This window comes from Limanda limanda, chromosome 19 (assembly GCF_963576545.1).
Source record: "Limanda limanda chromosome 19, fLimLim1.1, whole genome shotgun sequence".
Lineage (NCBI taxonomy): Eukaryota > Metazoa > Chordata > Actinopteri > Pleuronectiformes > Pleuronectidae > Limanda > Limanda limanda.
The window spans coordinates 18,200,199-18,216,591 of record NC_083654.1 but is presented as its reverse complement, the minus strand read 5'-3'; the positions used below and the strand labels follow the sequence as shown (position 1 = coordinate 18,216,591).

Genomic DNA, 16,393 nt, shown 5'->3' with positions numbered 1-16,393 from the left:
CTTCTTCTACTTGGATGTTATGAGGTTCGTTGGAAACACAGATGTCCCTCACGTTGCTCCGGCTCGTCCTCCCGCCTGCAACAGTCATGCTAATCATTTTCTCCTCTTTTTGTTTGCTCATCAGACACATGCTGCTCGCCTCTTGTTTTCCTCTCTCCTCTCCTCAATATTTCATGCCATTGGAAGTGCATCTATTCTCGGCGCTCCCCGTGCCCTGCTGCCTCCTGTCAAAACATAATTTTCTATCATTCGACACCCCTCCACCTTTTCAACCCGCGCTCTGCCTCCTGGTCTTCGGAGCCGAGGCCGTCATGTGCACTGGGCTGATCGCAGGTGGACAAAATTAGCTTTTCCGTTACTCCGACAGCCGTCAGGTGGCTTTATGAGCAGGTTTTTATTCTGTAATCCGTCCGTTGAAAGGCACGTTCTCATATCAGACACATTTTGACATGTCACAGTAGGGAAATCACAGGCGTAGATAATAAAATGAGTGACGGCTGAATCCCATTAATCTGCCTCAGTTTCAGGGACCTGGTGTTTTGCATGCTGGCTCTCTTTCCACACGCTCGTGTCTTACTAGAGCCGAGCAGAGCCATTGTTAATGTTATCAGTAACACCTGTGCTTCTCCTACTGTGTCGTGTCAAAATGTCTGCCGGGAGAAATCCTTCACCTTCTTAAAGTGCTTTCGGTGTAAGTGATGGACGACAAAGTCCTACAGTCATTCATCTGTGCAGAACTGGTCTCAATAGTGTATCTGGGGTTAATATCAGACTAGAGCCATGTGAGTTCTAGTTGATATCTTCTAAAGGCGCTTTCACATCATTGGTCCAGACCTTCTGACTTTGTGAAAGGTGCCTTGAAACCGTGGTCCAGTCCAAAAGAGGGGGTCCCAGTCTGGATCAAACTGGTGCGGTAGGTTTGCAGCTTCTCATTTGGATGATTTGGACTTTCAGACCATTACAGTAAGTTGAGACAGCATTGAACAGAAGGACAAGAAAAAGACAAGGGAGTCGGCAAAACCATATTGATACTACAGTGGCATTGAAACAGGACCAACACAGGAATTAAATCGATTAAGGAAACACAAGGAAAATATTTAATGAACCCAAAGTCCATGACTAAACTCTGTAATTCAAAAACAAGTTCAACACAAAGAAAGTCCACATAACATTTGTCCTTCACAGGAGCAGATTATATCAGTTTATTGACATTTTCACTAATTCCTTTTGAATAATACATGAATCTTAATGAAAGAAAAAAAAAACTGGCATATTTAGTAACTATAGGAGTGTGTGTAATGTGGTGCAGCTTGATTGAATTTAAGGGGACTGTTGGGGCTTGGTGAGGTATTTGCACTCCACTGAGATTCTTCCCAGGTCTCCATGTTTTGATTTATCAAGAAGTATTGTGCCCTTAATCCAAGCCGGTTCTCTCCTAACATAATCCTGCTATCTGCTCCTCTGAACCGATTGCCTTCACAGTACATCTCCTCCAACCCTCCGTCCTTTTACGACCATTTACCAACACGTCGCTCCCTTCCCTCAAGGCTCAGCCCTCCGTTCCCCAGTTCTCCCTTTTTCATCACAGCCCGACGCTGAGGAACATTGTTCTTGATTGCTTGGCAGATGCCATTATCCTGGGTTTATATCTTCACAATCGCATTAGCCATTTGCACAGCTGGGTACTTACCGAAGCAAGGCAGGTTAAGCGTTGCACTTGAGGGGACAAAATGATGGAGGCCCACCTGGAGATTAGGGCCTGGCCGTTCCTCAGCACCACGCCATTACCAAAAAACACAGTTGGCCTTTCTTCCATTTAACTAATGCTTCCATATCTCCGTCTACATCTTCCCCCTGCACACACACATCCGTCAATTTCTCAGTTTATAGTAACAGTGAGTCTTCTTTAACCTCATCTACCTCTCCCTTGATTCCTGCTCTGCTGTTTCTCCCTGCCGCCAACCTTGAATTATCCCTGCCCCCCAGGCTTTCTTTATTTCTTCCTTTGTTTTCTCTCACACTCTCATTTCTTTGTATCCATACCTCACTCCAGTAGAGTTAAGGGACTGCAAAATGCACATCCGCACCGAATAGAAAGGGATAAAGGAAGGAGGAGGACGGAGGTCGGGAGGTGACAGTGTCTGCACGGCCTGCCAACGCAGCGCCGAGCTCAGGCAGCCGGCCAGAGACACATTTTTCCACACTATAACTGTCACGCTGAGATTTTTTATTTGTCTGTGTCTCCGAGCTCAAAAACGCATCTTCTGTTGTTGTTTTCGTCCCAGTTGCTTAATATTCAAAGACTGACATTTCGCTAGATTAGCTGATTGATCAAGTTAATCGTTGTTTACCGTCCGGATGTTAAACTCCATCGAGACGACCTAATTCTAATCCATTTACTTTAAAGCGGAGATAAGTCCAGAATGAGACGGATAGGAATAGAGGGCTAGATGCTGTGTAGGAAATTAGAGATAGCTCAGATAGAGGCCAGCTGGAAGAAATAGAGGAATCCCACTGAGGGAGCGACCAGCCCATTTTCGACTGGAATATTGCTCACACTGGCAATGAAGTCACTTAGGAAATCAATATCCAGCCAACAAGGATATATGAAAGTGTAGAGGCTGATTGATGATAGCAAATTATCAGAATAATCAATATGCCCATAGCTGCTGTTCATGAATTAATCAAGAAGAAAACACCAAAATAAAACATGTCAGAGTCGAGGTAATGAGCCCTAGTTACTGTTACTCTACTGTGAAGTGGAGAAAAACACAAAACTGTGCAGCTGCAGAGGCTGCAGGAGGCAAACCGCATACACAAACATCACATGGTGCAAAGTCGAGAGAACAAATGCGTTCAATAACTTATGACACTGGGAAGCTCCACTCAGTCGCCCGTTCAAAAACACACTCATACGCACGAAGCACATCATAAATATGCATCTGTACCGCTGCCGTTTGAGACGGGTCTCGGAAACATATTAAATGTCACCGTCTATATTTTCATCTCGCCGTCATCTGGCGCTGTGTGGCTGGCGTGTGCAACAGGAAGCCAAGGATCATCAGTTTAGGAAGAAAAGGAGGAAGCGTTTCCTCCTGAGTGCGAGGGCGACAAAAGGATGACAAATGGCAGAATGAGAGGAGGTGAGCGATCCGGTGGAGCCGCACGGATACAGGGGTGGTGGGACAGTAAGAGGGAGAGTTGTGTGTGTGTGTGTGTCGTAGGGAGGGTGATGGTGCTTGTTCTTTCATCCGCCCCTTTACTCCAGTCACTACGGCAACATGCCTGGAGGGCACTCAGGAGAGGCGTCATCACTGACAAAAACAACAGAGAAGCAGAAAGTGAGTGAGAGCAAATGATGGCAAACCAGACAGACTGTGTGTATGAATGAGAGCGGAGAGAGAAGCAAGTCGACAGCAGATCCACAACCGACGCCAGCGACTTCTCCTCATTCAAACAAGTGTGAGTTTGACCTTCAGGGACTCGGCTGGAAGTTTAATGAACATTCATTCATCTCTGCGGGTCGTTCATATTAATGTTTCGGATGTCGACGCTTAACTTTCACCAGCAGCATTTACAACCACGATGGCTGGGTGTGAACATCATGATATCCTCTCCAAATAGGACGTTATTATAAGATAGGAAATTGGCAGAGTTAATCAAACCGAGGCTAATGCCTAATATTTGGAATTAACGGAGCCATTAATACTGCCGGCTGCCGGTAGGCTAGATAGTGTGGTTAAACCACCAGCGGCCAAATTAAACAGGTTAATTAAAGTCTCCAAATTGTCATACACTACAATGTAAAACACACACACACACACACACACACACACACACACACACACACACACACACACACACACACACATGAATCATTATTATACTGGCCCGCGGTGGCCTTCAGCAAACTGTATTAATTTTCAAATATTAATCAGAATTCCAACCTTAACCCGTAACCTATGTTGTGTTGCTAATCCAATATCATTTTTATTTTTCCAAAACTCTTTCACACCACTGACCTAAAAATATAATTTCAACATAAAAATAAATCACGCTCACACCTTCTTGTGTAATGTATTTCAGGTAAATGCCACGGTCAGGTGATGCATTGGAGGGAAAAGCTAAATTATTATGAAATCCATTCATCGAACCCTCCATCCATCCAGCTCCGATAGTGATAGTGATAGGGAAGCCATCTCCATCGCCCCCTAGTGGCTTATCAAAATCTGCCTCCTCCATGTTAGTGGATGGAACATAGGCCATAATAAAAACTCTTGAGATGTGACAACGTGATTTAAGGTTTCTGCCATTTTAGTCCTTATCACACTGATGCATGTGCAAGAAATTAGTCACACGATGCAATAACACAATGATTGACAGCAGAGACTGACACCTATAGGAGACTTTGGACCGACTCTTTATTTTGTGCACACCGAGACGTGGTTGTCAACATGTTGGACCTGGACCAATCACAGCTTGACGTCTTTCACAGTCTCAGGTTGGGCCTGTTGGTTTCCAGCATTAGACAGCGTGCACTCCACCAGCATCATGTTGCTTTTCCCCTTTAATTCGTCACCCGTTTGTATCAAACACTTTCCATTTTTTCCCGGTTGTTGGCAGAAATTTGAACAGTGTGTGTAATTAACTATGATAATGATTGAATGTGTGATAATGAGTCATTTCACAGCCGCTGTGGATTTGAGTCGTTTGGTGTTTTCCCAGCTTCATACCGAGGTAAAAACCTTGAACCTCACATACAGGCCTTCTTATATATATGAAAAAACACAACCCTGTATTTATGTTTTTTGGCCTCTTCCAAGGAGGTTATGTTTGTGTGGTATAGTTGGAAGGATTACGCAACAGATTTCTATGGAATTGTGAGAGAAATGAGAGGTGGGGTCATGACCCAAGTAAGAGCCCATTAAATGTTGGTGCGGATCCAGGAGGGTTGTTTTCTTTAACATCGTTAGATAAGGCGACTTCTCAGTGAATAATTCATGGATCTTGATGAAAAAAAAATGTTAAGAGAAGAAACTCAATAAAACCATTAAATGAAATTTATAAGCTACATTTCTTAGTTTAGTCTTAAACCCAAATTCCAACTCTTTAATCTGACGGATGCTTCACTTTCTTTTTATCACGTCTTAATCAAGATGTAAACGTTGCCTGCAGACAGTTATTAAACACACACACACACACACACACACACACACACACAAACACACACACACACACACACACACTCCCTCACACGCACACACACAGTGCATATTGTGAGGGGGCGGGGCAGCAGAATAGATGGACATGTGAGTGCATCTCGGCCATCAGAGGGCGGGTTTGTGGTGTGTGTGGTGTGTGTGGATGCTGCTGCTGCTGCTGCTGCTGCTGAGGATGAGGAAGGTGATGATGAGGAGGAGGAGGATGAGAGGAGCGGCACACACACAGACCTTTCCACGGAGATCCTGCGTCCTGGAGGCGACTTTGACGCTGCGTAAAGACGAGAAGACACCGAGCTCAGCTGCCAGCTTTGAATGTGTCCGCCTGCGTTGCCTTATCACCTGCAGCCCTCCGGGTATTGTCCCTCTGTAACCGCAGCGGACTTGCCAAAACAAAAGCAGGAGTGACTTGAAAAGTGCAGGAAGAGATTTATCCATTTTGGCACAAGTGAAGAATGGTCGCGATGGGGTTTGAGTTGAGGAACACGTAAATCCCACCCAAGTCCCCCCCCTGATCCAGGCCGTTGTTAAGGTAACAGGGAAGTTGAGAAAGGCTTTTTTTTTGAATTTTTATTTTTCTTCTTCTTCCTCCTGTCACCGCTGGGATGGTGTGAAGGGACGTGTCTCCGGGACAGACGCAGCGGGGGACGCAGGAGGACGACAGGAGGGATTATGGCTCTCTCGACGGTTCTCCTCAGCATCACCACGCTGGTTCTCACAGACTTGCACCTGTCGAGAGCCAGCGACCGGCATGCGGTGTACTGGAACAGCTCCAACATACTGTGAGTGTGTGTGTGTGTCCGTGTGTGTGTGTGTGTGTGTGTGTGTGTGTGTGTGTGTGTCTGCAGTCTTTACGCAGCCCGTGCGTAAAGGTTCATCATCAACTTGTCTCTTTGTCAATGCGCATCGCTGCTGATGGTAACTTGTTCAGAAGAGAGAATCCAACGTGCTCCTTTTGTTTACAGACCCAAATGCATTTGATAGTTATACAAATAATAATCCACTTGTTATTATTTACAGTTTTTTTAAGGAGGCATTATATTATCAAGCTGAGAGTCTGTGTGGGGGAATATTGATTTCTGATTTCTTTTCATCTCAAAACCTCCATTGTCTTTGTTTTCCCGGTAATTCAGGGTACCCACCACCCCCCAGGTAAAAATCCCACCCCCCATCTCCCATTGACCACGAGATGGAGCAAATTTTCATTCAAGCTCTTTTCTTGCTGGAATTGCTGGTATTTTGCCCAAAAATAATTTCTGAATGGAGAGAAATAAGTAGGTAAATTGATGTTATAGTATTCAATTTATTTGTGAGGATGTGCATAAACAAACTCTTTCTAATTGTTCATGTAATTAACCCGAGAATCATGTGGATCCATTAGTGTGATCACAAAATGGCAAAGAGCGTCTTCACACCTGGAAGTCAGAACCACGGTTCATGTTTTACATTGTTCACATTCGATCGGCGTGATTTCGGTTTCACATTTTAATTTAGGGACCGGACGCTTGACGTTGATTGGTTTGTTGACAGGCGAGTGTCAGATGTGGTGTGTTGACATTTCGGCTTTTTTATTTGCTAATTTCTTAACAGTTTATATATGCGTGTGAAAGTGAGGAAAGACTCTGCCTTTCGCTGTGAATGATTTTGAATAGTTCAGTCTTATTCATTTTAGCTTCGTACACCGTCATCTAACTAAAACACATGATCGCAAACCAATGGACCAATGGTCTACAAGGCTAAATAGCCGAAGTTATGTTACGATAGAAACGCTGTAGCTAACATTATTACTGTGTTTTTGCAGCACGAACTTACTAGCTTCCATTAGAACGTTATTATTATAGGGAGAAATTTCAATCTCTCAACCTCTGGGATGTTTAGGAGCGCTCAAGAGGTCAAACAAAGCTGTAGCCCCAAGACGTAATAGTTATAGGGTAAAAAAATAATCCGTACAATTTTTTGTGTTTTCAATATAGGTGTATATGAAATTTACAATATTTTTGTATATTATGTTTACGTGAGTTTAGAATATAGTGATAAGCAGCTGCTACATTAGCCACGACCATCGATTATTCAACTTAATTTACTTTCCTATGAATCCTATTGCCATCGAGGAAGTTGTCCGGTCGTAAATAATAAACTGACCAATCAGCAAACATTAGCAGAATGGTAGCAGGATAAGAGGGAGATAATGCTCCATGTAACAAAAACATAGGGACGTTAGTATTTTTATCATTTCAATTCTCCAATTCTCACATATAATCGATAATGCATATACAAAAATTGACTCTTCTCGTCTAGAAGCAGGAGTAAATAATAATTTGGTCCGTTTACCTCCATTCACTCCAATTCATTGAGTACTGACTCATGACTGCCCTCTGGGTGAAATACAGCCAATTTTGGTGTAATGGGATTAATCGGAACTCTGTGACAGGCTTTGCTTCAATTCCTTGCTAATGCATTCTAAGCATACGTGTTGATGTGCTTGTATGTGTGTGTATGAAGTGGTGGGGGTTATGGTTGAACATGCCTCCTTACATGATTTCTACATTAACTTTTCTAACGTCACATCCGTTGTCTTACCCCAGTTTACCCTCGGCCGAGTTCAGTAATGCATCTCCAGGTGGAAACTGTTTCTACACCGCTCCTCCGCTCCACCCTGCATGCAGAGTGGTTACTGTATAAATATTTGATTTCTATCTCACATTTAGTCCATCTCCTGCTTCACAATAATGACTCATTTAAGCCGTCATCTCTCCATCTAGACACTTTCGGTCCTGTGTTGTCGATCATCCTACCTGCTGCCGTGCACCACAGAGAGTCTACATAATTCATACACACACACAGCTCAAACTTCCATAAATCTGCATGAGCCTGTGCACTCACTATAAATAAGTATGCTGGCCCACACACATACAAACACAGGGATTAATGTATGCACACACACACACACACACACACAGTGGGCCTCCCCTTGCACTCCACAGACCACAGTCAGGTTGCCTTCCTCAGGTAAGCTTCCCCCGGCTCTCCCACGTCTCTCTACCTGTGAGGTTTAAAGCCAGCTCGCTGTGGGGCAGAGATCGATGTGAATTCTTCTGCCTTTGTCTTCTCATTAGGGGCAACAGTGAATCCATCTTTCTCACATTCTTTTATCTCCTCTCTTCACACCCCGACCCCCTCCTCCCTCTCCTCTATCTGTGTTCCTCCTCCGTCCATTTGTATTCACCTCAGATGCGGGTCTCTCCTATCGCCTCTCTCTATCTCACACTTGGTTATTTTCCTCCTTCTCTTATTTTTTCCCCTGCCTGTGTCCCACCAGCCGGGCTTGTCCCCCTCAATTCCCTTTTTCTGCATCTCATTGCCGCCCCCCATCTGCTCCTGGTCCCTCAGTCTCCTCCCGAGCTCTCAGCTGCGAGATCACATATAGAAGAGGATTGGAATTAAAAATGAAATTAAAGTTATTTGAAGGTATGTAGATGTGGGATAATTCAAATATTTGAAGGTTTCCTCGAGTCAAACAGTGAGGAAACTGCTTTAAAAACTGATGGAAACAGTCGAGCCGCTGCCGCAGCGCTGACACCTCCTCATTAATGTTAATGTTTGAATGGCACATTCAAAAAGATTGTAGATTTATGACTGCAGTTAATCCTGTCAGTGTGACATGAATAGAGAAGGGGGATATTAACCGAGACTGAGTTGTGTTAAAGCGCTGTAATAGGGCACAGGTTTTTTTTGAATGTCATCATCAGTATTAGTCCTATCTATCAGTTTTAATTAGTCTTTGTATATATGTGTGTGTGTGTGTGTGTGTCCTTAAATTATTTCCCCAGCATGGCCATCACTGTTTAATGTTGTCATTCATTACACTGTTAGAACATTTTGTCGCTTTAAATTGACATTTATTTGTTAAAGTGACAAATATGTGCTCATATTAATGAATTCAGAATACTGTGTGTGTGTGTGAGAGAGAGAGAGAGATAGTGATAGTGGCGGAGAGCGGGAGGGGGGGACATAGAGCGAGACAAAGTGCAGGTGTGGGTCTACATGCCTGCGTGTGCAGAACCTCTCCTTTCTCCACAGTGGGATACAAATCTCTAAAATAATGCAGAAATTGACCCAGTTTGCAGGTAGCAGACAAATCCTCGGAGGCTATTGCAAGAATCCTGATGGCCATCAAGCTTAAAAAGGCCTTATGCTCGGGGCCACTTCTCCACCTCTCTGTCCACACGCATAGAGAACAAGCTGAGGGCCCGGGCTTGTTCGATGAGGCAGCTCCTTACTGGTTACAGAGACGAGCTCAGGAGGAAGCAGTGAGAGACGGATGCATGGACAGAGCCAGGGACCAGAGGCCTATAGGGCCACACTCTCGTTGAGGCCCTAATGCTTCACCCTTGAGCGCGGCATTCAGCGCAGATGGTTACGACCCGGCTGCGAGCGATGGGATCACTTGGAAGCTAAGCTGTTTGTGCGAAAAACCATGAAAATGGCTTTTAATGATAACGCTCAGCCAGTAATGTCTTCCTCTGGTGTTGAATGTCAAAAAGGGGGATTGTCATCACCCAGTTGATAGCCAGTACCACTGCAGTTTGATTTTCTGCACTTTTTATGAGGTAAACAGCATCAGATCATTTCTTATAGCATTTTCCTCGGCCTCGGACGATATATCTCGATTATCATTACCCAAAGAAACAGCTCAGAGTGCTTTGATTACCACCCAAGTCCGTCATGACTGCACTAACCCCCCATTAGAAAGTGTTGCTCTCAGCTTCCTGCCTCAGCAGTGCGCCTGGCCAACTCGTTACAGATGTCCCTGCTAATGGCTGACTGAGGCAGGAAAAAACACACGCAGGCCATTAAATCATCTCGCATCTGAGGCCATCTGCCAATTAGAGGGGGGAGATGCGGAACATCTTGAGAGCACGCGGGAGCAGCGGTGCACTGCAGCGGCCTCGCCTACCTACAAGCAGCGGCCCATGCTCCCGCCACCTCTTCCCGTCCGGGGTTCGGCCTCCGCTGGTCACACGGGCTGCATCTCCATAATTGGGCGCCCCGTGTCGGCATGATCAGAACAACAGCACGCCTTTCAGTCACTCTCCCACCTCTTTCCTTACCTACACAACGTCTCTATGGCTTAGAACTTAGCTGGACACCGGAGCAAAGACGTTTTGCGCATTCGAGGGAAGGAGATCTAGTTTGAACATCATCACACATCTCTCGGCTAATCACGTTCGCCTGCTTCGGTGCGATAGAGAAGTTTTCTTTGCTGTTTGTGTCTGATCCTTGTTGAGATACATCTCCGTATGTTTCACGCTACACATTATGACCCTGGATTGTACGTGAAATCAATCAATCAATCAATCAAATTTTATTTGTATAGCCCATATTCACAAATCACAATTCGTCTCATAGGGCTTTAACATGGTGTGACATCCTCTGTCCTAAACCCTCAGCAAGAGTAAGGAAAAACTACTAAAAACCCTTTTAACAGGTAAAAATATGTAGAAACCTCAGAGAGCCACATGTGAGGGATCCCTCTCCCAGGACGGACAGAAGTGCAATAGATGTCAAGTGTAGGAAAACATCATCAGGATTAAAGTTTTTAGCAGCATTGATGAGGGTAAACATTTTTCAATACTATATGTGAAGCAGTCCTGCTGCAATCATAGTCTCTGGTCAGCAGCCAGCAAGATCCCGATCCAGCATCAGGATGGGATCCACTATAGTCCACAGTCATTGTCCACTGGCGCCAGTTAGGATCCATCATCATCCTCCGCCTCGGTCCCGGTCCGCCGCCATCTGATGCCAACGCGACAAAGGATCCTCCATTATCACTGCGATCAGCCGGCACGATACAGAATCAACCAAACTGGATCCAACATTGCAACCTCTGATATAGTGTTTGTCAGGCGCTTGGACCAAATGAAGAAATAACAACCCAATCCCAGGCACACCATATCTCGTGCTAGGAAATAAATTATCACCTCGACAAATAGCTTCCCGGAGAGCTGGAGGTACGGAGGCCCGGTGATCAATGCAGAGTCTGGTTGCAGTCGAGCTCAACAGGCTCATTAACTGCCAGCCTGGTCTGCGTGGGGGTGTGCAGGCCCAGCTCGACTCGGAGTCGGTTCCCCGCAGGGCCGAGGAGAACCGCGGCGCCCTGCAGGGAAGAAGTTTAGTTTGCAGCAAAGGCAATCTTTGCTGGGAAAATGACGAAAATAGAGAGTGAGTGATGGAGAAGGTGATGGGGAAGGATAAATCAGAAAATAGATGGAAGAGAGGGATGCAAAGTGAAGAATATAACTGTAGGGAAGCGGTGGGCGTGCTGGAGGGAGGACACACCACAAAGGTGGAAAGTGGGTCAGTCTTTCAGGAGAAGAAAGCGAGGGAAAAGATTGATTGAGTTGGCCGAAAGTCAGGAGGGTTGAGAGAGAGCTCGGGTTTTTACCGGCTGTGGAAGTTAGGTCATTTGGCCGAATGTGCTGTAGCCGCTGTTTTTCCGAGGAGATGATACTCAGGGGGGTTGATCCGTGCTAATGTGGACATAGGCTGGGTCATTCACATGGACCAGTGCTCAGAGACAATAGCTACCGCCTCTCACCTGGCTCTGTGCCCCCCCCCCCCGACAGCAGACACGCAGATTTGCTTCCTGATTACGTGCGTGTCCGTCCGCCCGCAGCTCCGGCTCTCGGCTGCTTCGCCAATTTTGCATACAAATGCGTCTCATTCACCGGCGTTCGGTTTGTTCTTTCATAGTCATTGTGCCAAACAAGCGTCTCCAACAGCATTAGATTGCGTGATTCTTTTTTTTTGTCTTCCTCTTCGAATGAGATTTGGAAACGAGTGATTGAAAGGTGAGGCGTGTTTTGAATGAAACGCATCTCCATCCCGTCGCTTGTGAAAGAAATCCAGAAGATTTGTTTTGAAGAACAGCGGCGTTGGACACAGAGTTGACTTGATTGAATTATCACCTGGATTCATTATGCTGATGTGCAGTGTTGTCGGTCTGCTAAGTGGCACGCTGTCCATTTTTAGCAAAATTCAAATCTGCTATGAGGAGCATAAATGGAGGGAGAAACTCTGAAAGGATGTTTAATGGTTTGCATGGATCCAAGAGTGGGTGTGCGGATCGATGCATTTCTATGGTCTGTGGAGGTGAGTGGACCCTGGCTGAACAAAAACACAGCAGCTCTCGCTTTCTGAGCAGCAATCAATCTGGGTGCATCAGGTGATCAATGTCCAAATGCATTTTTAATTTGATTTCACAGTGTCCGTAAATTGCCGTGAAGTGTTTCGGAGCTCGGCTCGGGCAGCTCACATCGAGTAATGCCTTGGAACAGCATGCTTGAGAATTGATTATCACAGGGTTGTCAGTCACTGCTCCGGGGTTCATGCTACACACACAGAGGCTTGAGAGGAAGCCTGAGACCTGCACAAAATCTAATTCATTCCTTAGACAAATATAAACAAGAGAAGAAAATGTATTTAAAAATGTTTATTGCACCAAATAAAGTGTAATCAATCCCTAGAGAATATTAAAGAGATGTTCCTATACCATTTTTCCCTTCCTGACACCGACTTCGATACCATTGGTAATCGATATCGAGTTTTGGACGTCTCTTGTTAAAAGTGAGAGTTCATCATTGGAGGATACTTTTAGTTTATGTTCTCCTTACAGATTCAGTGTTCGCTTGTTTTTGCCAAATGTCTCACAATTCATCTTCATGACATTTTAATGAAACTACTTTAAAAACTAGATTTTACGTTTTGTGATATAAGGTTCAGGGTTGTGTGTTATATGTTGTCAAGGATTCTCCAAACCCAGAGGAAAAAACATTCATTTTAGGCAGTTTTCTTGATAACTCCTATTCACGGTGCAGTGAACATGAGATGAATTAAAAGGTGGGTGGGGGATACAGATAAATCCACAGGCGGTGGGTTTTAATCAACCTGGAATTCAACAGTTATGAACCAAAGGGAAATATAAACTTCATCTCCACTTCAACTCTGTCCCAGTAAAATCTCCAATCTAGGTGTTTCGACTTTGTTATCCCTCCCTGTCACCTCTGGAGGTCCAAAGCACCCCAAGCCTGCTCTGCCTCATCATGAAGGGGCATCGGCAGGTTTGGAGAACCATCATAACCTGTTCATGGGCTCTGATGGGACGGTGCCACGGGACTCGTTCAAGAGCAACCCCAGGCAAGGGGGAGCGCTACTTTCATCGGAGTCCAAAAAAACATATTTAGGCTCCTCATATGCCATCAAAACCCATTTGGATTCCTCGCGCTCCAAGGTTATAAAAACTGCTCTTAACTGGCGGAGGAACCCACAGGAGATAGTCCTGATCCCAGACAGGTAGAACCAATTTCAGACTTAATGATTTGAATGCAAATGCTTTCTACAAAGAAGGCTTTCCAACTTCTGAATGGTAGCTCCACAGTACATTACACTGGGAGTGCGCGCTGCCGTGCCCGTCACCCACTGGGAAATTACATTGCTGCTTTGATGGAAATGGCTGCCATGTAGGAAAAAGATCAGCGCTGTTGATGGGTGGAGGGTCACTGGTTGAAGTCTGATTATTCGGGAAATGGGCGTCGCACGGCCTCGGAAACGATAAGGCAGCCGCAGCAGTTGGTCAAAAATAATTTGGTGTGCTATTGAAGCAGAAGGCCACTTCAGAGGTGCGGGCAATTCAGGCGGTGCTTTGCAGCGACAGGCGGCCTCAGAGTTATCAGCGTCCCTTCATAAAAAAAGGCAGCAAGTGAGGACACAGGTTTGTGCTCTGTCATATCTTGTTCTCTGTTCGTTCCCTGCAGGTCCTAAGCCGTGACAGGTCTTCCCTCTAATGCTCCTGGGTGCTTAACAACAGCCGTGTTACGAGGAGTGGAAACTGTCCTCTCAGCTTAGAGGATGATATGGCTCCATTTTTCCTTTCATGCGAGGGGCAATTTCAAATATGGGCTGCTTAATAATTAGGTATTATGTTATAATTGAGATTTTTCCTATTGAAGATGTAATTATATGAAGGTCTGAGACCCTTTGGCAGTCGTCGTGTCTGTAATGAGAATATTTGAAGAAAATTGAAATCTCTCTCAAGTGTTCTGTGCATCCAGAATGACTGAAAGTAATTTGGCCCTTCAGCAGCAGCGGCGGCCACCTCCGGTGGCTTAATGTATCCCTCTTATATTGTTAGAGTGAGCATTTAAATCAGTACATCTTCAAGCGAAACTGTTCTATTACAAATATGATAGCAAAGTCTTTAGAGCTTGAAAGTGAGATGTAATTGGATTGGATGGGAAGCTACCTACTGAAAAAAAACGAAAGTTATATTCTTGCGAGGAAGCTGGAGGGCTGTGCTGCTTGGATTTTTACATTTGCAGATATAAAAACTCTGCTGGGTGAGGTGAGGTTATGAAATAAAACACTATTTTGAAGAGGGCATGTAACTGTTGCCGTATACTGTACATTATGGCCTGTGCACACAAGCTATTACACAGTGACTAGCAGGGGGTCAACTGGCCCATTAGTATTTTTCCATCCAACGGGAGCAATAAACTGTGTTGTGAGTTCAACAAAATATATTGTAACTAGAGGGGCAGTCGGCAAGCACACATGAGATGAGATATCTATATCAAAGCCACTTTCCTCTGGACTTTGCCTCTATCTCTTCAGAAATTCACAAAGAAAAACGCAATGTTTAAAAAAGAGGAATCGCCCCTTTAATCAAATCTGCCTCAAAGGTTAATGGGTTCTTCTTGTCTCATAAAACACACTTCAACCGAGTGTCATCATAAATCTCATCTGTAGATTTTGCATGTTCCTGCTGACAGACACAAGGCCAAGAAGAGGTAATTATATGGACATGTTATGATAGATATCTAACTAATTTCTCCAATTTTCTTTGTGATTATAAAATAAAGAAATCAGACGTTGTAAAATCAGATTGCCAAAATCCCCCCTTTCATCAGCCCTTGTCTGCAGCCCTAACAAATGTTTATCAGTATTTTACTTGCAGTCATCTTCCTCGTTCATCGTTTAAAAACAAAAATCCAGAACAAGATATTGTGTATTTCACATTTACAGGAAACCTGCCATTTCCTCTTCAGTATTACATGTAGGTAAATTAAACCAAACGTCTCGGGAACAATGTGCAATTGTGATATTTTCCTTTGTGTTGTGCAAGATGCAACCGTGGTTAGACATCAAGGTGAGAGAGCTTCTCCGTTTCTGGTGACATTGAACATGACTGACTGGGAGTCTTTTCTTTGTTGTAAAAGAAGAACACGATTTACCTTTCGGCTAATGCTTTACCGCCGCTCCGCTACAAACATCCTGAACCCACTAACCTTTAAAATGTCAAAATCATACGTAGATTAATTTTGCAGTTTGGCTAACTCACAAAGTGAGTGTTACAAATACACAGCGCCACAGCTCGTAAAGTGTGAGAGCGAGCCGCCTGCTGACAGCTTTGATTCTGCCCTTGGGTTTATGGCGAACAAGTGGGTGCAGGGAGGTTGCAGTGATGGAACATTTTATGTTTTAAAGGGGTCATTGTCACAATGGCACGCCCGGGCTCCGGCCCTGAGTACGTGATAAAATGTCATCAGATCAGAGTCGCACAGCACCCGGAGCACCACACTCTCTCTCCCCCCCCCAAACCCCCTCCTGTGCCTGTTGCCATATCTTCAACCTCATCATTTAATCAGGTCTCGTGTTGGTCTGGATCAAAAATCTATTTGGAATTCATTTGCTGCCTTGATGTGTAAATTCAGTTATGGTTAATACATGAGCTACGGCACATGCATAATCATGTCTGTCTACTCATACATGCATTTTTTGGGGGGCTTCCTGGTATTTTCACTCATTGATTAATCCGGACAACTTCCTCTCCCCTTGCCTTTCCCCCTGGATCCGTGTGTGCTGCTCCTCAGAGACACACCCCCACGGTGCAGGCTGTTATTTGCATGCGTTACAGCCGGGGGGGGATTTGAAGAGGCACGAGAAGGGGCGGCGGCCCTACGTGTTATCACTAAATTTTGAACGCTTTATTATGAATGATTATAGAGGAGAACTACCTGTTTACTGAGCTCACCCGTGTTAAGACGCTGCAGATTCTCCTCTGGCTACGAGATCTGCTGCAGCGTTTTGTTTGTAAAGTTGTTTCTTCGCTTTGTTCA

At 44.8% G+C, this 16,393-nt stretch overlaps 1 protein-coding gene across 1 annotated transcript in view; it reads left to right on the top strand.

The window, feature by feature from the left end:
- The first annotated feature begins 5,891 nt into the window (after positions 1 to 5,891).
- The window catches only part of efna3a (ephrin-A3a), a 65,229-nt gene continuing 54,727 nt past the window's right edge, over positions 5,892 to 16,393 (top strand). The window contains exon 1 of the mRNA XM_061093011.1: positions 5,892 to 6,001. Coding sequence (XP_060948994.1) covers positions 5,892 to 6,001 — 110 coding nt within the window. The remainder of the gene's footprint in view (positions 6,002 to 16,393) is intronic.